General features: G+C 51.9%; 1 protein-coding gene and 1 long non-coding RNA gene across 4 annotated transcripts in view; one reads left to right on the forward strand and one right to left on the reverse strand.

Moving 5' to 3' along the window:
• Positions 1–9,057, reverse strand: LOC127676285 (uncharacterized). Its single transcript, XR_007975821.1, has 3 exons — positions 8,783–9,057; positions 460–570; positions 1–36 (listed from the first exon to the last, which is right to left on the reverse strand). It is a non-coding gene; the product is annotated as an uncharacterized LOC127676285 (long non-coding RNA).
• The window catches only part of Hif3a (hypoxia inducible factor 3 subunit alpha), a 27,659-nt gene continuing 12,609 nt past the window's right edge, over positions 6,127–21,176 (forward strand). The window contains exons 1-8 of one of the 3 annotated variants that reach the window (XM_052172153.1): positions 6,127–6,186; positions 12,016–12,206; positions 13,867–14,012; positions 16,318–16,402; positions 17,426–17,538; positions 17,896–18,104; positions 19,512–19,618; positions 19,870–20,017. In XM_052172153.1, the coding sequence (XP_052028113.1) occupies positions 6,161–6,186; positions 12,016–12,206; positions 13,867–14,012; positions 16,318–16,402; positions 17,426–17,538; positions 17,896–18,104; positions 19,512–19,618; positions 19,870–20,017 (1,025 nt within the window). In that variant the 5' untranslated portion in view covers positions 6,127–6,160. Of the gene's footprint in view, positions 6,187–7,613; positions 7,711–11,128; positions 11,894–12,015; positions 12,207–13,866; positions 14,013–16,317; positions 16,403–17,425; positions 17,539–17,895; positions 18,105–19,511; positions 19,619–19,869; positions 20,018–21,176 lie in introns of those variants that run through there. The other 2 variants (XM_052172155.1, XM_052172154.1) reach the window with 2 other exon arrangements.

The raw sequence follows: 21,176 nt of genomic DNA on the forward strand, positions 1-21,176 counted from the left end.
CTGGCTAGCTAGTTTGACGTCACAAAAGCGCGGTATCTAAAAAGAAGAAAGCTCGGTTGAGAAAATGCCTCCATAGATCGGGCTGTAGGGCATTTTTTAATTAGTGGCTGATGGAGGAGGGCTCAGCTCACTGTGGGTGGGAAAATCCCTGGGTAGGCGGTCCAGGGTTCTGTAAGAACTGAGGGCTGAGCGAGCCCTGGGACACGCGCCAGTAAGCAGCGCCGCTCCGCGACCTCTGCATCAGCGCCTCTGCCCTCAGGTTCCTGCCCTGTGTGAGCTCCCAGCCTGACTCCCCTCAGTGTGGGATAGAAGCAGACGCTGAAATAACCCTTTCCTCCCCAGAGTGCTCTAGGCATGGCGTTTCATCACAGCAAGAGTAAGTAACCCTAAGTTGGACGCGCATTCTAAGGGCACCCAGCAACTGGGTGACAGTGACGTGTACTGTTGGCGTCTGCTTACCTTAGGAAAGTGTCCTTCATGAACGCTGCATTCAGAAGTCATTCAGAAGCCGGTGAACCGCCCCAGCTGGTGATCCGCCTGGCACCAAGTCTGAAGGGGTGAGCTGGCTGCCTGGGACCCACACAGTGGAAGGAGAGAAGCAACTTCTGAAAGTTGTCCTCTGACCTGTATGCATGTGTTGGCACGTGCAAGCTTGCATGCATTCACGTATGCATGTATACATGCATCAGTGAATATGCGTGAGTGAAGGAAATGAATAAATACATACAACGTAGTGCTTTGTCAGCCAGCCATGACAGTGTACACCTTTAATCCTGGCCAGCCTGGTTTGCAGAACAAGTTCCAGGACAGCCAGGTCTACACAGTGAGACTGTCTCAGAAATTAAAACTTAAAAAAGAAAAATCAAGACAGTGTTCACCACCTCTTGTCAAAGGGTTCGGACTGGGTGGCAAAGACGGCTCCCTCAGCGAGAACTGTAAAGTTAAATTGTACAACAGGAAAGGCTGGAAAGACTTTATTTTTCTTCTTAAGATTTTTTTAATGTATACAAGTACACTACAGCTGTCATCAGACGCACCAGGAGAGGGCGTCAGATCCCATTATAGATGGTTGTGAGCCCATGTGGTTGCTGGGAATTGAACTCACAACCTCTGGGAGAGCAGTCAGTGTGCTTAACTGCTGAACCATCTCTCCAGCCCAAGACTTCTTAACATATAGTATGTCAGTGAATTTAATAAAACGTAAAATGAACCAAAGTGTGATGGTGCATGACACTCAGAAGGCAGAAAGTGGTGGATCAAGAGTTACAGGCCACACTGAGCTATACAGTCTCTCACTCTCTCTCTCTCTCTCTCTCTCACACACACACACATGTACATGCATACACACGCAAGCGCGCATGCACACACACACCCACATACACACACATACATGCACACATGCACACGTACACACATAAATGTACACACACGTACACACACATGCACACACACGTAAATGCACACACATGTACACGCAAACACATGCACTCACACACACACACACACACACACACACAGGAACTGGAAAGCTGAAGGCTGAGAGCATTAGCTGCCCTTACCGAGGACCCGGGTTCCCTTCCCAGCACCCGCAGTCTTTTGTAACTCCAGCCCAGGAGCTCTGTCGCGCTCTCCGGACTTCAGCAGCTACTGATGAACATGGTGCATAGACATCCATGCGTAGACACAAAATGAAAATACTCATTTCAAAGAAAACTGGACATTTTTTTAAAAAATTCATCTGTCTTTGTTTTCTATGCCCTGGTGAGTTGCCTGCACGTATGCCCATGTGAGAGTGTCAGATCTTGGAGTTGGGGGCGGTTGTGAGCCGTGTGTGTGCACATCGCCTCCCGGCAGCACTGTGCACTCCAGCCCGCAGGAAGGAAGCGTGCAGATCACCCCCAGCGTGGTTCCTCTGTGTCCTCTGCTGCAGGGATTTGAACCTGGATCCTCTGAAAAAGCAGTCAGTGCCCTTAACCACTGAGCCAATCTCTCCAGCCCCAAACTGAAAGTTTTAAATTACATTTATTTGCATGTGTGTATGAGACAGACAGGCAGGCAGACAGACAGACGGACGAAAGACAGAGATCACATGTAAAAGTCAGAAGACAAATTGTGGAAGTCTGTTCTCTCTTTCAACATTCATTGAAAGGTGTCAAGCACCTTTGCCAGCTTGGATGTCTGTCCAGAGCACCCCCCAAAAATCTTAAAATATAAAACCAATCCATTAAAAATATGTTACCCATGTGAAGTCATCTGTATGCAATTATTTCTTCACAACCCACTAGACAAGCACAGGCATCGGCAGTCATTCCAACTGCGACCACCAGAGGGCAGGCCAGGCTTAATTAAAGCTCCGTTGCTTGATCCACTCCCAGCACTTGAGGGTCAAAGGCAGGAGGATCAGGAGTTCAAGGTCAGCCTCTACAACACTGATTCTCAACTTCTGAGTCACAGGAGGGGAGGGGACATCCAATGGCCCTTTCTTAAGGGTGGCATATCAAATATCCTGCATATTGGATGCTTACATTACAATTCATAACAGTATCAGAATTATAGTTATGAAGTAGCAACGAAAATAATTTTATGATTGGGGGTCACCAGGCTTGAGGAAGTGAATTAAGGGATCACAGCATTAGGAAGGGTGAGAGCCACGGGTCTATGATTTAGTGAGTTCAAGGCCAGCCTGGGCCAAAGTCTCTCTCTCACACACACACACACACACACACACACGCATGCACGCACACACACACACACACATGTACACGCGTGCATGCACACGCACGCACCCACACATACACACGCGCACACAGGCACGCACACGCTCATGCACACGCACACAGAAGAGCTTAAACAGAGCTGTCCTGCATGGTGGACCATGCTGCTTCCAAAAGCCATGGGGTCTTTAGTGAAACTCCCATGCCAGATGCAGGATACCTACCTCCCTAGCAGCTGTTGGCTGTGGAGCCCCTAAAAGCTTCAAAAGTAGTAGAGATTTGTCGTTAGGCAGCCATGGGAACTAGACGGTAAAGCCCTGCGGCAGAGGACACAGAGGGATCAAGCGGGGAGTGATCTGGACGCTTCCTTCCTGCGGGCTGCAGTGCACAGTGCTGCTGGAAGGCGATGCTGAGGGAAACTTATCGGTGATCTCACTCGGCGACAGGGCCCGCTGGCTGTGACACTGACCCAAAGTACGTGCAGCGCTGTGGTAGCGCCATGAATGCCCCACGGGTAACCGACTGCCTTGGATCTGAGGCCCAGTCCACACCGCGGGATTCATACCTAGTACTATAAGCCTGACCAAAAATGTCTAGCTGCGGGGTCATGGGCCCCGTGGGGGAATATACTACTGATGTTTTCTTCAACAAACATGTAGTCAAACTGCCTTCTAAACGTTTCTGTCTATACCACGGACTAAGGCAGCTCTCGGCCTTGGTCAGGCAGAGAAGTCTCTTCCAGAAGCGGGCACCAGTTAAAGCAGAAACTCAAAACTGGCCAAAGAGCTGAGACTAAGGGGATATTCAGTGCTCAGACCTAAACAAGACATCTCTATCACCAAAGAAAAGGGCGTAATGGAAAGGCGGTAAGAACCAGAAGGCAGGGAAAAGAGGCCCAAAACGCTGTTTTCTGGATACGACATGGCCGTTGCAATCACGGACACACAGCAACCCCCAAAAGTCATGAAAAGAGGAAAGGGACTCGTTGGGAAAGGAATAGGACCGGGCAAGAGCAAGAAGGGCAAGAGAAGTTAAAGGGAGCCAGGCAGCGGCGCACGCCTTTAACCCCAGCACCCAGGAGGCAGGGGAAGGCGGATCTGAGTTCCAGGACAGCCAGGGCTACACAGAGAAACTCTATCTCAAAAATCAAAAAAAGAAAAACAAAACACAGAAACAAAAAAAGAAATCAAAAGAAAGAAAAAACTAAAAGGGAATGAGTTTGGCACCAATCCATTGTATGGAATTATTTTAAAATTAAATTACTATGATAATAAAACATAACAGAGCCCTCAACATCAGAGCAAGTCACATGTCCCATGACCACTGGAAACTGTCAGCACACACAGGGACAAGAGTGAGGCAGGGGCATTTTACTAGTGTAATAAAAACAGCTTTGCCCTTGGAGATCAATGGGGAGGGGGTTGCTGAAAACACCTCAGAGTGCCCCTCACATACCTGCAAATTCTAGTTTGAGGATCCCAGCCCTTTGCTTTCTGTTCTGACCTCCAGTTAACTCAGCACTCCTCAGTGACAATTACCGTTAAAATAATTTTATTATTATGAAATATAATACACACATAGGGTAGCTGCTCTGTGTGCCAGATTGCTTAAAAGAACAATGGAGCCCAGACTTGGTGGTAGATCCTTGTCTAGAATCCCCCAGGGAGGGACTGGGGGCGTGGCTCAGTGGGAGAGCCCCTACCTAGAATCCCCAGTGAGGGACTGGGGGCGTGGCTCAGTGGTAGAGCCCCTGCCTAGAATCCCCGAGTGAGGGGCTGGGGGCGTGGCTCAGTGGTAGAGCCCCTGCCTAGAATCCCCCAGTGAGGGGCTGGGGGCGTGGCTCAGTGGTAGAGCCCCGCCTAGAATCTCAATGGCACAGGGAAGGGCTAAGGCTATGGCTCTGGTTAAGTTGGGCCCTAAATTCAATCCTCTCTGCTATAAACACAATAAAACTATAAACGTAAATAAACCTCTTCTCCTGACAGTTACAGCACAGTCCTCAGAGTTAGTCTTCATTGTACTAGGTTGGGTCATATGGTTGGCTCCCCAAACCAGTAATCACTGGCCATGGAAATCCTACAAACTGGCTCTGTCCGGATTTTGCCTCCGTCCCTGCAGTTGCTGATAGCATGGATACGGGTCAGCTTTATTCAAATAACGTCAACTGAGACCAAGCTGCACTGAAGCTGGGCACACTAGTCCACACCTGGGATCCACTTGGACGGTGACGGCAGGAGGATGGGAGTTCAAGGCCAGCTCTTGCTGTATAGTGAGTTCAGGGCCAGCCTTGACGGGGTTACATGAGACCAGTCTCAAAAAAAAAAAAAAAATGAAGAGGAAGAAGAAGAGGAAGGAAGGAGGAGAAGAGAAGAAAGATGGAGAAGGGAAGGCGGTGGGAGGAGGCAGCTTAGTATTTTCCTGGGTTGAGATGGAGAGTCATGTGGAATTTTAGAGGAGAATCTTTGTTGTTGTTGTTGTTGTTGGTTGGTTTTTATTACACACACGCGCACACACAGCCTAGAAGAAGAGCACTCTAAAGAGAGTGGAGTTATGTGTGAACGTCCTAAGATGGAGCTTCCCAATAACTCAAAAACAGTAAATCCATTTCTGCCGCAGTGGAGACTGTGCCCGAACCTGCACGCGGAAGGAGCACTGTTCCTTCGCCCCTGTCCCTTAGCCGCCCACGCCTCCAGCCTACACGGAAACGTCCTTCCTCTTCCTTCCGCAGCTGTTCCGTCTCCCACCTGCCCATGCTCACTGCGCACGTATCTCTCTCTCACCGGCTCTCTGTTCCCTTTACAAGTGGGTGTGATGGACTTAAAGCATATTTACTTGACAGAAGCTTAATTATTCATCCGCAGGAACCTGCACAGGGAGTTAAGAGAGGCCACGGGTCAGGGTGGGGTGGAGAGGGGTGGACACGGAAGGTTCGGGGAGGCGGGGTCCACAGTGGGGCCACACAGTGGAGGGTATGCAAAGCAAGGGGTTGTGGAATACAGGTGGAGTAGAGAGTCCGGGGTGGAGAGAAGTGTGGACTTGATTTGTCACGAAAAGGACAGAGGGAGAGGAGGACGGAGGGTTGGGAAGGGTGGGGGAGGAGGGAGAGACTGCGACTGGAGCTGGGACGCAGAGAACAGTGAATCAGATGGCTCAGAAGACTGGAGGGAAATCACGCCCGGCGGGCTCCGGACTGCCAAGGAAGTCTGAGGCAGGGGCGTGGCTGGGGGTGTGCATTACATTGGATTCCCCCACCCCTTGAAGTTCCAAGTCTTCTCCTTTAGTCCCTCCTCCTCCTCGGGAGTAACAAGCCCACCTTCCAATCAGAGCCGCAGGCTGGGCAAAGACCAGCCAATGAGGTGGCAGAGGTGGAGCTGGGGAGGGGGCTCACACGGACAGGGGAGGGGGACGCTGGGCATCGAGGGCTCTGGAACCACGAAGGGCGAGCCATGGCGTTGGGGCTGCAGCGCGTGAGGTACAGGGCTTCGGGGATAGGATGATGGGAATGGGGGCTCTCTTTGGCCGGCGTTTAAGGGAGCCCCTCATGTCTGGGGTGTGGCTCAAGTTGAGGACACCCCGAGGCGCGCAATTGGGGGCACATCCCCGTGCACCCTTCACCATCGAGGGTTGCAAGGTGTCTGGGATTCTCCCCCAGAGCTCCAGCTGTCCCGCCCCCTCCCCTGGAACGGCTTTGGGGTTATGAGCTCCGATTGCCTGATACATCGGGTTCAATCCTCTACCGGGCTGGGGGTGAAACTCCGCTCCTTATGGATTAGAGGCAGTCACATTTGGGCAGTGGCGTCTCTTCCAAGAGAGTCTTTTCCTCCAAACCTCTGAAACCAGTCTTCCTTGACAGTCTAGCTCTTGTGATGTTAAAAAGGGATCCCCAAACTGAGGTTTCTGGGGAGTCCCTGGAAGACCCTATTTCTGAATTCCAGAAGAGGGGTTTCTTTTACCATGCCCTTTCTAATCGTCTCCCAAGCTTCAAATTGCTCTAAAATGACGTGGGGGTGGGGGATCTCATTAGAGGCTGTGTGGGACCCGACCAAGGTCTTTCTTCCTTTCAAAAAGTGGGATGGTGGCTGGGGAAGGAGGTTCGCGCCTGTAAACCCAGCACTTGGAAAGCTATAGGAAAATGATGCTGTCAACGCCAGCCTGGCCTACATGGCAAGTTCCAGACCAGCTTTGGTATCCATAGAGATCGCGCCTCAAAAAACAGCATTAACTAAGTAGGGTCGCCCCTTTGCAGTACCCACGGAAGAACCCTGAGCCACTTCCCAGAGCCTGGTTCTGTGTCTGTTCCATCTGCCCGGACCCAGTCTGTAACTGAGGGAGGAGGAGGGCTCCACCCAACCCCTATCTGAGGGACATCCTTCAGAAAGATGCCCAGGCTAATCAGGGGAGGCAGGCAGCGCCCTCCAGTGGCTGGACACTCCTAGTGGGTTCCGTGTTCACCTCGCCACAGGTGCAGAGGCTGGGGGACCGTAGCCAGTGGAGCCCATTTTACCAGGTTGCCACAAGAGACCCCAGAAAAAATTTCCCTAGACTCTTGGCATTCCCTGTCTAAATTGGGGCATCCCTCAAGCATCACCCCATCCCTCCTCCCTGGCTTCCTAGATCTGATTGGTTTTTCTCTACACCCAGTTTTTACCCACCTCAACCCACCCAGGCTCCCCCTTGTCTGGCCCTGTCTGGCCCATCTATTCCAACTTCTGGCCCTGAGCCCACCAGGGAACTCAATCCCCACCCTTTCTAAGCCATCTCTGATGCCGCCCGTGACAGCGCCCCCTTATGGTTGTGTAAGGGGCCTCTCCTAAGTGAACTAGGGTGTCCCCCCTCCTCCCCCGCCCCCTGTTAGCACCCAAAGCCAGCCCTTTCCTGTGGTGTCATCCCACGTGGTCGCACACCCATTCGTAACTCGCACCTGCCTCACGGCCGAGCTCCGGACCCCTCCTGCACCCCGGGATGGCAGTTGGCATCAGAGGGGGCTTGGGTGAGGGTGAGTGGTTACCTCCGGCGCCATGCGGCCCCCTTCTTTCTTCTAGCCTCCGCCTCCAAGCCATCTTACTCTTTGTGGGGAGTATTCGTAGGTGATCAAGAATGAGCACACTGCCCTGAGTCCCCCCTGAAGGCAGGGTTCCTGGGAAGACAGGACTGATGGCTAGACACCCCACGGAATGACCCTGTGAGGGCAAGTTGGATCAAGGTCAGAGAGACTCCCCACTGACCCCTACCCCAAGTCCTTTCTCCAACCTTGTCCCCTGGCTTCTCAGGTCACCTCCAAGCGATATCAAAGGGGTCTCTACCCAGATGTAAAGCTAAGCATCTACCACACCGCAACCCCTCTACAATTTTTGAAAGCCTCCCCCCACCCCCAGTTCCCAGCTAAGAGTCAGAGAGAAACTCAGAATGTGATGGCGGCTGTCTTAATTCCCTGGACTGTTCAGGGTGAGAACGAGATGGGGTCTTTTCTCTCTTGGCTAAGACATCACTGGGCCCCAAGTTCCCCTTTCCAGGCCTCACCCTGGGCCCCTGGGCCCCACCCTCTGTTCTCAGCTAGAACACGGAGTGAAGGTGGCAACGTTCCAGGCGCACGTCCCAGGCTGGGCGCACTGCCAAGGGGTTGGACCAGAGCTGGGCCAGCCAGGGAGATCCGCACTGGTGCTGGGACAGGAGGAACGGGCTTAGACCACCAGGCAGAAAGGAACAGACAGGGCTCCCTTGGGTGGTGGGCACACCCTCTTGAAGAATAGCATTTGAGAACAACAGCTCTAAAGTCAGGGTTCAAATCCCCAAGCTCCCACTTCCTGGCTATGTGATCTTGGGCCAGGGGTTTCCCTCCCAAAGTACCAGCTTCAAGTCTTGAATAATGAGAGTCAGAACTAACTCTCCCAGTGAGGAAACAGATGTCTTCCCCAACACACACACACACACACCCCGAGGTGCCTGAAATCAACAGACCTGGCTCTCCTAGGGATCACTGTGTGGCCTAGAGCAGTTTCTGTCACCCGTCTGAGGTGGCTTCCTAAGCAAGAAAGTAATGGTGAGTGCAGGGTGGGTATGACGCTTACCTCAAGGATGTCCACGAACTCCTGCTCCTTCTGCTCCCACCTCCTTAGTGATAGAATTGCAGGCAGGCACCACACCTGTGCGTGTAGCTCTGCCGGGCAAATGTCCCTCCAACTGAACTACATCCATCTGTATCTATCTTTGTATCTACCCTGTTGACTTTATTTATTTCTGTATCTGTGTGTATAGGGGAGGGGGTGTGCCTGCTTGCCTTTGAGAGTGTGTGAAGGTCAGAGGTCAGTTCTCCCCTCCACCGTGTGAGTGTGGGTTCGGGGACTTGAACTCACGTGGTCAAGCTTGGCCCCGCGTCTACCTTGGCCCCGCGTCTACCTTCTCTAAAGGGAGATAAGCACTTCCGGTCCCCGCGGTTGCTGTGAGGTGGAACTGGGGGTCTAGTTTCTGAGTGCGGCACACCATCACGGTTATTTCACTCCTTTGAGATGTTCGTGTAAAAGCTGGGCGTGTGATTACACACTCATGATCATACACACACATACGTGCATTCATGACTATGCACGTTCTGAGGCCCATAGGTTACTCCAGGGTACAAGGGACTCAGACTAGAGCCTTTTGTTACGGACCCTAGCCAATTGGCGTGTATTAATTCATTTAATCTTCAATCCACTGTAGTAATCTATCATGGTGATACAGTCCTGTGAGCCTAGCACTCAGGGAAGGGGCTGAGGCAGGAGGATCATGAGTTTGGGGGATATCTGAAGTACCCAGTGAGACTTTGTCTCCCAGCCTCAACTCACATCACCCCAAACCTAAACAAAATAACAAAAACACCCTTAGAGAAGCTGGAGGCTGTCACGGTACCCAGGGAGTTTAAGCGACCTGCCCAAGTCACTCAGCTAACGAGCGAGGGCAGGATCGGTGTCCGAGCTGCAACCCTGCGACCGAAGAGGCAGCACCCACTCTGTTTCACAGCAAAGCCAGAAAGCCAGAGAAAGGGCCGTACTTCCCGTCAGAACATCCGGAGAACAGGCTGAGAAGGGAAGGAGGGTCCCTCTCCAGCCACCAGCTGGCTCCTTCTATAGAGGAAGAAACTCTGCCACCCTAGCGTGGAGAGTAGGATTACAGAGCTCAGCTGCTTGGGAGGTGGGGCGCCGGCCCCACCCCCACCCCATTCCCCGACTCTCTCTCCCAGTTCCCTCTGTCCCAGGGCCCCCAGCTCAGTGAGGCCCGCCCACCCCCACCCTCTGGGCAGGAAGACAAACAGGGCTGGAACAGTACAGTACGGGACGGAATGTCCTCTGGGCAGGCAGGACTGAGGCCCCTGCCCCCACCAGCCAAGAGGGAGTTCATAGGGGCGCCCCCTTGGCTCCTCCAATACTAACTAGGCCAGCCTGCCCCCTGACGGGCCTCTCACCGCCTTGCGCTAAAGGCTCTCCCACCCCCGCACCCAGACTAAAACATTTTGTAGCCCTCCTACCCCCAGAAGTGGCCTCTGCGCCCCAACTGAAGACTTTTAGGAAGGAGAAGTCTCCTTCCTATCCCAGAGCCGGCTTCCTGGGGGTAGGGGGGTGGCCATCACATGCACCGGTTAGAGAAAAGCTTGAAAACAAGAAACCCTCTGACTGGGCTCAGCCTGATACTGGTTATTTGATCTCTTGGACAAAGGACTTCCCCTTTCAGAGCCTCAGTTTCCCCTTTGCGCCCCATTGAGGCCTGCCTATAGATCCCAGCACCCAAGATCAGAAGCCTAGGGTCATCCTTGGCTCTGAACCCTGTCTCAAATAATAACTGGGTGCAGTGGCGTACACCTTTAATTCCAGGAGGCAGAGGCAGAGGCAGAAGACCTCTGAGTTCAAGGCCAGCCTGGTCTACAGAGCAAGTTCCAGGACAGCCAGGGCTACACAGAGAAACCCTGTCTCAAAAATAAATAAATGAAAAGGAGGAGGAGGAGGAGGAGAAGAAGGAGAAGAAGGAGAAGAAGAAGGAGAAGAAGAAGAAGAAGAAGAAGAAGAAGAAGAAGAAGAAGAAGAAGAAGAAGAAGAAGAAGAAGAAGAAGAAGAAGAAGAAGAAGAAGACGACGACGACTTTTGGGCTCCCCTAAGGATCAGAAGTATGCTCACATATGACAAACACAGGTTGATCAACTACTGTCTTATAGATTAGAAATATTGTAAGCATCAATAATGACTATAAGACTAGATACAGCTGAGCGGTGGTGGCGCACGCCTTTAATCCCAGCACTTGGGAGGCAGAGGCAGGCGGATTTCTGAGTTTGAGGCCAGCCTGGTCTACAAAGTGAGTTCCAGAACAGCCAGGGCTGCACAGAGAAACCCTGTCTCAAAAAAAAAAAAAAAAAGACTAGATACAATATACACTTAAAAAAATAAACACTCACAAAGAGACAAGAGTCAGGTGTCTATGGGTACTTACCTATGACCCTAGCACTTTGATATCAGATAAACAAAGTTTGGGTTTCTTTTTGGCTGGTTGCTTGTTTGTTTTGTGGCTGGGTTTCACTAAGTAGTTCTGCCTGGCCTGAACCTGATTTATGTAGACTAAACTGACCTGGAATTCAGAAATCTGCCTCCTAAGTGCTGGGATTAAAGGCATTTGTTGCTACGTGCGGAGTTTTGAGTAGGTTTACAATTTGGCAGGGAAAATAACCTAATAATAAAAATGGGTAATTGATAGATATATTTAATATTACTGATGAAAGATCTCTCTCAGAGACGCACACTTGGAAAAGTTAGGCATTTGAAATGTATTAAAGTGTAGAGGTGCAGGGAAGAACGCAGGGCTTGGTTTGCTGTGTCACCCTTAGTGGGGCCCTGCCCCTCTCAGGCCCCTTTGGTGTGTCGTGTCGTTAGACTTTGAGATATCTCAAAGTCTTTGAGAATCAGCTTGAGGACGGGAAACTGGGAGGGAAGGGGGCCTGGGAGGCTGGGACTCTGAGCTCCGGCTCTCCCTTGGCCTCCAGCCAGCTCTACCACCCCCTCCCCCCGGGAGGCCTCCCTGTCCCCCCGGCGGCGTCTCTAGCTCGGGAAATGAGCTATAGCTAAGCCCCGGAGAGGCCGGAGAGCCCTAGGCATACAACCCGGCGGAGAAGCCTGGAGAAGGCCCCGCGGGAAGGGCCAAATGGACTGGGACCAAGACAGGTAACATTCGGGCCAAGGAAAGGGGCTCCAAGGGGAGAAACTGCCAGGCCTAAAGATGTCGCCGGAACGCCGAGCCGAGGCGTCCCCCATGCGACCTGCCGCGTGCCATTTCCCTTCCACAGGTCGAACACCGAGCTGCGGAAGGAGAAGTCGCGGGATGCGGCCCGCAGCCGGCGCAGCCAGGAGACGGAGGTGCTGTACCAGCTGGCGCACACTCTGCCCTTTGCGCGCGGCGTGAGCGCGCACTTGGACAAGGCCTCCATCATGCGCCTCACGATCAGCTACCTGCGCATGCACCGCCTGTGCACTGCAGGTGAGCCCCGAACGCCCCGCCCCCGGCCGCTGCCTGCAGCAGAGGCCCCGCCCCTGGGAAGCCAGTCCCGCCTCCCTGGCCGCGGGATCCGCTTTCTAGGCGAGGCCCCGCCCCTTCGAGTACGGGACCAGTCGGAGCCCTGGGTGCAGTAAGACCCCGGAAGGCCCCGCCCCTTAGAATCTAAGAGCGACCCCTTGAGGCCTTAGGCTTGGTATTTTGCCCCTTTATTTGTTGAGTTTTTTGGTTCTTGTTTTGTTTTGTTTTTGAGACAGGATCTCACTGTAGCTCTTACTGGCCTGGAACTTGCTATGTAGACCAAGCAGGCCTTGAACTCACAGAGATCTGTCTGCCTAACCAGCCCCCCTTGCTGGGATAAAAAGAATGAGCCACCACATCGACGATTTATGTGTTTGTTTTCTTTTTTGCCACACTGAAGATTGAACCCAAATCCAAGGTGTGTGGTACCCGAGCACTGTAGAAGGCCACACCCCCAGCCCCTCACTGGGAGGATTCTAGGCGGGGCTCTACCACTGAGACACGCCCCCAGCCCCTCACTGGGGGGATTCTAGGCGGGGCTCTACCACTGAGCCACGCCCCCAGCCCCTCACTGGGGGATTCTAGGCGGGGCTCTACCACTGAGCCACGCCCCCAGCTCTTTTTTTACTGTTTTATTTTGACAGTATTCTTACTAAGTTCTTCACACTGGCCTTGACCTAGCTTGGTAGGCCAGGCAAGACTTGCATTTTTTAACCTTCTGCCTCAGCTTATACCCGTCATGATTTGCTAAGCCTTGTCCACCCCAGGAGGCTCTAAAAACATTTTTTTTTCAAAATTCCTTAAGTCTCTATTCATTCTCTTCCCTTCTGTAGTTCTATTTCTTATTTTCTTTTTTTAAGATTTATTTATTTATTGTATATGAGTACACTGTAGCTGTCTTCAGATACCCCAAAAGAGGCCATCAGATCCCATTACGGGTGGTTGTGAGCCACCATGTGGCTGTTGAGAATTGAACTCAGGACCTTTGGAAGAGCAGTCAGTGCTCATAACCACTGAGCCATCTCTCCAGCCCTATTTCTTATTTTCTTAATATCCACCCAATGAAGCGCTTGCATGCTCCCCCATCCCCCACACATACTTTAGAATCCTAGACATTTGCAAAACTTTTATTAGGGAGGCTCTGCCCATTAAATTCCATTGCCCCATAGAATTCTGGGGAAGACTTTACCCCTTTAGAATTCTGCCGGTTGTCCTCTGACCTCCACATCCACAGGAAACAATCTAACAATCAAACAAATAAAATGTAATGGAGCTCTGTCTTATGAGAGTCCCTGACATTTTAGTATTCTGCCCATCTAGAAAATGTACCCACGACTCTGGAATTCCAAGTGGCCCTTGGCCCTAGGTCAGGTGGAATTGCACTTAGAATTTTAACTCCTCAGAGTTCAGTCTTAGAATCTTAGAGGACTATGTGCCCTCTGAGAGTCCATGGTCCTGTTTCCACAGCTTAGTGGCCTTGCCCTCTTTCTTGGGGCTCCAAGACCCTAGAATTTTCTCCTACCTCGCTGGGCATTTCTATGCATTTGTATGGGTCGGGAAAGATGGAGGGAGGCTGGCTAAGGTAGACCCGTGACCGACCTCTCCCCGCCGGCCTGGGTACCAGGAGAGTGGAACCAGGTGGGGAACGGGGGAGAGCCACTGGACGCCTGCTACCTGAAGGCCCTGGAGGGCTTCGTCATGGTGCTCACCGCCGAGGGAGACATGGCGTACCTGTCGGAAAATGTCAGCAAGCACCTGGGCCTCAGTCAGGTGAGCAGCCTGCTCTGTGTCTGCCACACCCCCATTGGCGAGGGGGTGGGGGCACCGTGGTTTCCCACACACAACCTTAGTTCTTTCTTTCAGGGCAGAGGGAAGAGGGGAATATCACCAGACAGAGAGGGTCAAGTGTGCTGGGACAGGTTAGATGTAGGGAGTAGCGCTGAGACCTGGTCCAGCCTGGGAGGAGAGGGGCTCAGAACTTCTTAGAAGAAAGAATAGCTCCGTTGAAATGTAATGACTTGGCCAGTCCTGTGGCTATGATGGGAGGGTCAGGGAGGATCAGGAGTACACAGGGAGAAGTGTCGCTGGCACAAGGGGAGACCCAGAGGTGGGGTGGAAAGGGAACGCTGTGGAGAAATGACTGAGTTGATTTGTGGACAGGGGACAGCAGAAGTTGGGGAAAAGTCAGACAGGTCAACAGGTAGATAATGCGTGTCCGAATGAGAAGGTTTGTCTCCGAGGCCCTGGGGAGCCACAGAGGGAGTCAAAACAAGAGGGGGGCTGTGTGAAAGAAAAAGAATCATATGTACAGTTTAGAAAGGGAGTGGATTTAGAAAGGCTAGAGGTTAAGAGATCAGCAGGGAGTGGACACGATTCTCAGGCAGGGGAGAAGGAACTGGGCAAGACATCTGAGGACCAGAACTGACTTTTAATTCACCCTTAAAGTGAGCCCTACATGAGAAAGGTTGTGTTCTTTTTTGTCTTTCATGTAAATGGCTGTGCAGTGGACCTCTGTTCCTCCTCCCCGATACATAACCCCACTCCTGGTACCAATTTCTCTGTGAGTGTGAGCTCTCAGAGTCAGACAGGTGACTGCCCCAAAGTCTCAAACTAGGACGTGGGAGAGCCAACCATCAAACCTAGCTACAAGAGGTGTTACTGGAAGAACAAGGTGTCATCCAGACATCACTGGCTTGGGTCCCACTGTGACTACCCTGTCATGTGTCCCCCTCCTCAGTGCCACCAGGCTCACTTCCTAAACGGAAACAAGGGACAGATTCTTGGACCCGCCCAGGAGGTGTGACTCACCCCAGGGCCTGGCTTCCCATGTGTGACTCCTGTTTTTATTTTTGTTTTTTTATACTAGTAAATGATTTATTTATCTATTTTATGTGTAGGGAAGGGGGCCCTGAGCGTGTGTGTGTGTGTACACAAGTGTGTGTGCATGCATCATGTGCATTGCAGGTGAATCCTGAATATACAAGTGTACACCACGTGTGTGTGTGTGTGTGTGTGAGTGTGTGCACAAGTGTGTGTACACCACATGTATGGCAGGTGCCCTCAGAGGTCAGAAGAGGGCATTGGATCCCCTGGAACTGGAATTACAAGCAGTTGTCAGTCACCTGATGTGGGTCCTGGAACCTGAACCCAGCAAGTGCTCTTAACTAATGACCAGTTTGCATCTCTCTATCCCCCACCCTACCCTACCTTTTTTTTTCCTGAGGTCTTACTATGCTTGCCTGGAACTTGCTGTGTAAGCCAGGCTGGCCTGGAACTCACAGAGATGGAGCTGTTTCCACCTCCTGGATGTTAGGATTAAAGGCATGGGTCACCCCACCATTCATGACTCCCTATTCTAAAGCATCCGCTTACTCCAGAGAGCCACAGACTCACTTCACTTACTTTGCTAAGCTTTTACCCACCACCCCCTTTGGTCTCATATAGCCCAGGCTAGCCTCAAACCCACTACATAGCAAAGGATGACCTTGAACCTCCATGTCGACATTTCTGGGATCACAGGTACTTGACACAATACCCAGACATTGTGTTTGGTGTCAGATACAGAGCCTGGTCTGCATTAGGCAGGGCTCTACCAACTTAGCTGTATCTCCAGCTCAACATGTTTTTTTTTTTTTTCAAATGTTGACTCCTCGATGAACTATTCAGATTATTTGTCATTAAACTAGCATCTTATTATCATGTGACTGTACCCGGATGCCTCCCCATAGACATACGTGCACAAACACCACCCAGTAACCCCTCCCCACAGACAACCATGCACAAACACCACCCAGTAAACCCTGAAGACAGCAAGATGTATATAATCTGTCCAGCCATTTAGAAAGGGTCCTGGTAAATATTTGGTGCTGATGGATGGTTGCTGAATGAATGAATGAATGAATGAATGAATGAATGAATGAATGAACTGATGACATCAACTAGACTCCTGGTTCGGGCCAGAAGTGATAAGCAGAGGAAAGAGGAGCTCGGAGTCCTGTTAAGCATCTCTTCTGTCCATTACACTCTCTATTCCTCTCCCCCACCCCGCCCCACCCCACCCCACCCCACCCCGCAGCTGGAGCTCATTGGACACAGTATCTTTGATTTTATCCATCCCTGTGACCAAGAGGAACTCCAGGATGCCCTGGCCCCCAGACCAAGTGAGTGCCCACCGTTCAGGGTAGGAAACTGACCTGGCTTTCTCTCCCTGGTCTGGAACATCTGCATAAAGAAAAGTGAATTGAGCTGGCTACCCCCTGGGATCCCTTCCCTGGAGGAGGCGTCCCTTCGCTGGTTCCAGGTCTCAACTTTGGAGATGAGGCTGGGGAGACTTTTAAGATTTTACTTTTGCACTGGGCAGTGGTAGCGCACACCTTTAATCCCAGCACTTGGGAGGCAGAGGCAGGCAGATTTCTGAGTTCGAGGCCAGCCTGGTCTTCAGAGTGAGTTCCAGGACAGCCAGGGCTACACAGAGAAACCCTGTCTCGGAAAAAAAAGAAAAGATTTTACTTTTGCCAGGTGTAGTGATGCACACCTTCAATCCCAGCACTGGAGGCAAAGGCAGGCAGATCTCTGCCTCCTCTGCAGGCAGTTTGAGGTCAGCCTGGTCTACCTGTCTCAGAGAGAGAGAGAGACAGACAGACAGACAGACAGAGACAGAGAGAGAGAGAGAGGAAGGAGAGAGAGAGAAAGAGGAAGGAAGGGAGGAAGGAAGGAAGGAAGGAAGGAAGGAAGGAAGGAAGGAAGGAAGGAAGGAAGGAAGGGGAGCTGGAGAGATGGCTCAGTGGTTAAGAGCACTGACTGCTCTTCCATAGGTCCTTAATTCCAATCCCAGCAACCACATGGTGGCGCACAACCACCCTTATCCGACACCCTCTTCTGGTGTTTCTAAAGACAGCTACCGTGTACTTACATATAATAAATAAATATTTATATAAAAAATAAAGATTTTATTTTAAGGGGGAGGGAGAGGACGGGGCAGGAGACGATTGTGCACTTGAGTGCAGATGACTTCAGAGGCCAGAAGTGGGTTTTGGAGTTACAGATGGCTGTGAGGTCAGGGATCCGAGGTCATGTCCTCTGCAAGAGGTAACCATAAACGCTCGTAACCGTTAGGCCATCTCTGAGGTTGGGAGACTCCTAACATTTTCTTAATGATCTGCCCCCTCTCCACGCCTTCCCAGGCCTGTCGAAGAAGAAGCTGGAAGCCCCAACAGAGCGCCGCCTTTCCCTGCGAATGAAGAGCACACTCACCAGCAGAGGGCGCACGCTCAACCTCAAAGCGGCGACCTGGAAGGTAGGCCGGGCACAGTCGCAGCAGGGTGGGTCTGACCCCTGTCTGAGCTTTCCCAGGCTCAGAGATTTGGTGGAACTCCTTCAGACTGAGTCCAGTAGGGCACCAGAGCACCTCTGAAGCTGAGTATCCCGGGGCCAGACATTGAGGATGCAAAGGAAGGTCCTCAGCTTCCAAAATTAAATCTTGCAAGTTTCCCAAGGGTTGGAATGACGATGCCGGAGCTCCTCACCACTTTCAAGAAGAATGGAGAATCTTTTTCTCCCAGTTCCCTATGGGACCCAGACCCAGCAGGCATCCCAGCCCCGCGGGCAGCCCAGGGCTAAGATGAGTACTCACAACACCCCACTTCACCCAAAGGTGCTGCACTGCTCAGGACATATGAGGGCCTACAAGCCCCCCGCCCAGACTTCCCCTGCCGGGAGCCCTCGCTCCGAGCCTCCCCTGCAATGCCTGGTGCTTATCTGTGAAGCCATCCCCCACCCAGCCAGTCTGGAGCCCCCGCTGGGCCGAGGGGCCTTTCTCAGTCGCCACAGCCTGGACATGAAGTTCACATACTGCGACGAGAGGTGGGCAGTAGCTTTGTGCTACTCCGTCTGTCTGTCGGTCGGTCGGTCAGTCTGTCTGCCTGTCTCTCCCCATCCTTTCCCTCTCTGTCTGTCTGTTTGTCTCCCTCTTCCCTCCCCCCACCCCCAGGGCCTTAGACTTCTGGTCGCCCTGCCTCTGCCTCCTGAGGCAGGGGATTACAGGCGTGCCAAGGATAGAACCCAGAGCTTCGTGCACTGCACGCTAGAAAAGCATTCTGCACACTAAGCTACAAGCTCACAAGCAATGACTCTAGGTCCTGACTTCTTGGGTTTCCGTCCTGGGTCTGCATCATTGACCGAGTCACTTCACCTCTCTGTGCCTCAGCATCCTCAACCGTCCTTTAGGAGAGCAATGTCCCCTGTCTTTTGTTCTCAGCACCCCTTGCGTTGCACAGTGCAGAGCACAGTGAGGTGACTCGGTTTCCGTCCATGGCAACTCTCACTCTTCTCTCTTTGCAGTTTCTGTTCCTTCGTGCTTCTTTCACACTCTTTTTCTTTATCTCCTCCGCTGCTTCCTTTTCCACCCTTTGCTACACACACACACACAGAGAGACACAGACACACACACTCACACACACACCATGTTTCTTTTCTCGTTTATTTACTTCCTGTCATGCTAGGGGTAGGATGCAAGGCCTTGCACATGCTTAACAGGGGCTCTACCACTGAGCCACGCCCCCAGCCCCTCACTGGGGGATTCTAGGCGGGGCTCTACCGCTGAGCCACACCCCCAACCCCCTCACTGGGGGATTCTAGGCGGGGCCCTACCACTGAGCCATGCCCCCAGCCCCTCACTGGGGGATTCTAGGCGGGGCTCTACCGCTGAGCCACACCCCCAGCCCCTCACTGGGGGATTCTAGGGGGGGCTCTACCACTGAGCCACGTCCCCAGCCCCTCACTGGGGGTTTCTAGGCAGGGGCTCTACCACTGAGCCATGCCCCCAGCCCCTCACTGGGGGATTCTAGGCAGGGCTCTACCACTGAGCCACGCCCCCAGCCCCTCGCTGGGGATTCTAGGCAGGGGCTCTACCACTGAGCCACGCCCCCAGCCCCTCACTGGGGGATTCCAGGCGGGGCTCTACAACTGAGCTATGCCCCCCAACCCTCACTGAGGGAGTCTAGGCTCTACCACTAAGCCGTGCCCTGAGTCCCCGGTCTTGTAAGAAGGCCTGGCTGTATCCCAAGTCTCAAATTCGCAATTGTGTTTTAGCCTCCTGAGTGCTGCGATTGCTTGCGGATGTAAGTCACCACATCTACTCTCTTTCCTTGTGTGTTATCCTCCCCTGGCCTTTCTGCGGCTGCTCTGTTTCTCATCTTGCTGGTGTTAGGTCTGACACCTGCCCCTTCCCTCTGTCTGGGCCTGGACCAGTACCTCTCCATTTCACTCCAGGATTGCAGAAGTCGCTGGCTACAGCCCTGACGACCTGATCGGCTGTTCTGCCTATGAATACATCCACGCTCTGGACTCTGATGCAGTCAGCAGGAGCATCCACACTTGTAGGTGACCAACGTGTCCCCAGGCCAGAGCCAGCTGCTGTATGGCCCCAGCTGACACCAATTCTTGGTCTCCTGAACACAAAGCCCAGGGTTTGTGGGAGTCCTGTGTCCCCCTGAACCCCAAATACTAGGCCTGCATAGCCTAAAGAATTTGTCTTCTATGACCTCCCATTCCCCTATCCCAGCTTCCTGAGCTTGCTGCCCCCACGTGTCCCTGCAGTGACCCTTACCCCTGCCTACCCTCTCCCCAGTGCTGAACAAGGGCCAGGCAGTAACGGGACAGTATCGGTTCCTGGCCAGGACTGGAGGATATCTGTGGACTCAGACTCAGGCTACTGTGGTGTCAGGGGGGCGGGGCCCCCAGTCAGAAAGTATCATCTGCGTCCACTTCCTGATCAGGTGAGCAGAAGGGTGAAAGGTGTGTGTGTGTGTGTGTGTGTGTCTGACTATGGGTGTGTGTCTGTGTGCGTGTGTGTCTATGTGTTTTTGTGAGTCTCTGGTTTGTGTCTGTGTGTGTGTCTGTCCATGTTTGTGTGTCTGTGTGAGTATATGTATCTGCATGTGCATGTATCTGAGTGTGTCTGTGTCTGTGTGTCTGTCTGCGTGTGCATGTCTGAGTGTCTATGTGTCTGTGAATGTGTGTGTCTGTGTGTGCATGTGTGTCAGAGTATGTATGCTTGTGTCTGTGTGTCTGTGTCTATGTCTCTGTGTCTGTATATCTGTGTATGTGTCTGAGTGTGTTTGTGTATGTTTATGTTTATGTGTCTGTGCATCTGTGTGTGTCTGTGTATGTGTCTATGTATACGTGTGTGTGTGTGTCTGTGTGTGCATGTGTGTCAGAGTATGTATGTTTGTGTCTGTGTGTCTGTGTCTATGTCTCTGTGTCTGTATATCTGTGTATGTGTCTGAGTGTGTTTGTGTATGTTTATGTATATGTGTCTGTGCATCTGTGTGTGTCTGTGTGTGTGTCTATGTATACATGTGTATGTTTCTGTGTGTGTGTGTTACGCACAGGCAGACCTTCATATTGTGCATGCACAAGAAAGTACATAATGTGTCCCCCTGTATGTGGAACATATGTGGCCATGTGAATACACATGTGCATCTCTGTGTGTACATTTTCAGTGCTGCTTTTAAAATATAATTTAAAAAGAATTTTTTATTCGATATATTTTTTATTTACATTTCAAATAAAAAGCATTTTTTGAGACAGACTCTCACTATGTAGCATGGGCTGTTTTAGAATTCTGTGTAGACCAGGCTGGCCTCAAACTCAGAGATATTCCTGCTTTTGCCTCCCAAATGTGCACCATTAGGGCACCTGCTAATTTTTTAAAAATGTATTAGTGCTTTGAGATAGGCTCGCTTGTTGGCCTCAAAACTTACTTTATGGCCAAGGATGGTCTTGAACTCCTGATCTCAGCTGCTAGCCTCACTGGCACATAGCACAATGCCTGGCTTATACTGATGATTTAAGTAAAAGAAAATGATGTGAAGTAAGATCAGACTGAATGTCTGCAGTCCCAGAACTGAGGCTACTTCGTGATTCCTCCACGTT

This window comes from Apodemus sylvaticus, chromosome 1, assembly GCF_947179515.1.
Source record: "Apodemus sylvaticus chromosome 1, mApoSyl1.1, whole genome shotgun sequence".
In the NCBI taxonomy this organism is placed as follows: domain Eukaryota; kingdom Metazoa; phylum Chordata; class Mammalia; order Rodentia; family Muridae; genus Apodemus; species Apodemus sylvaticus.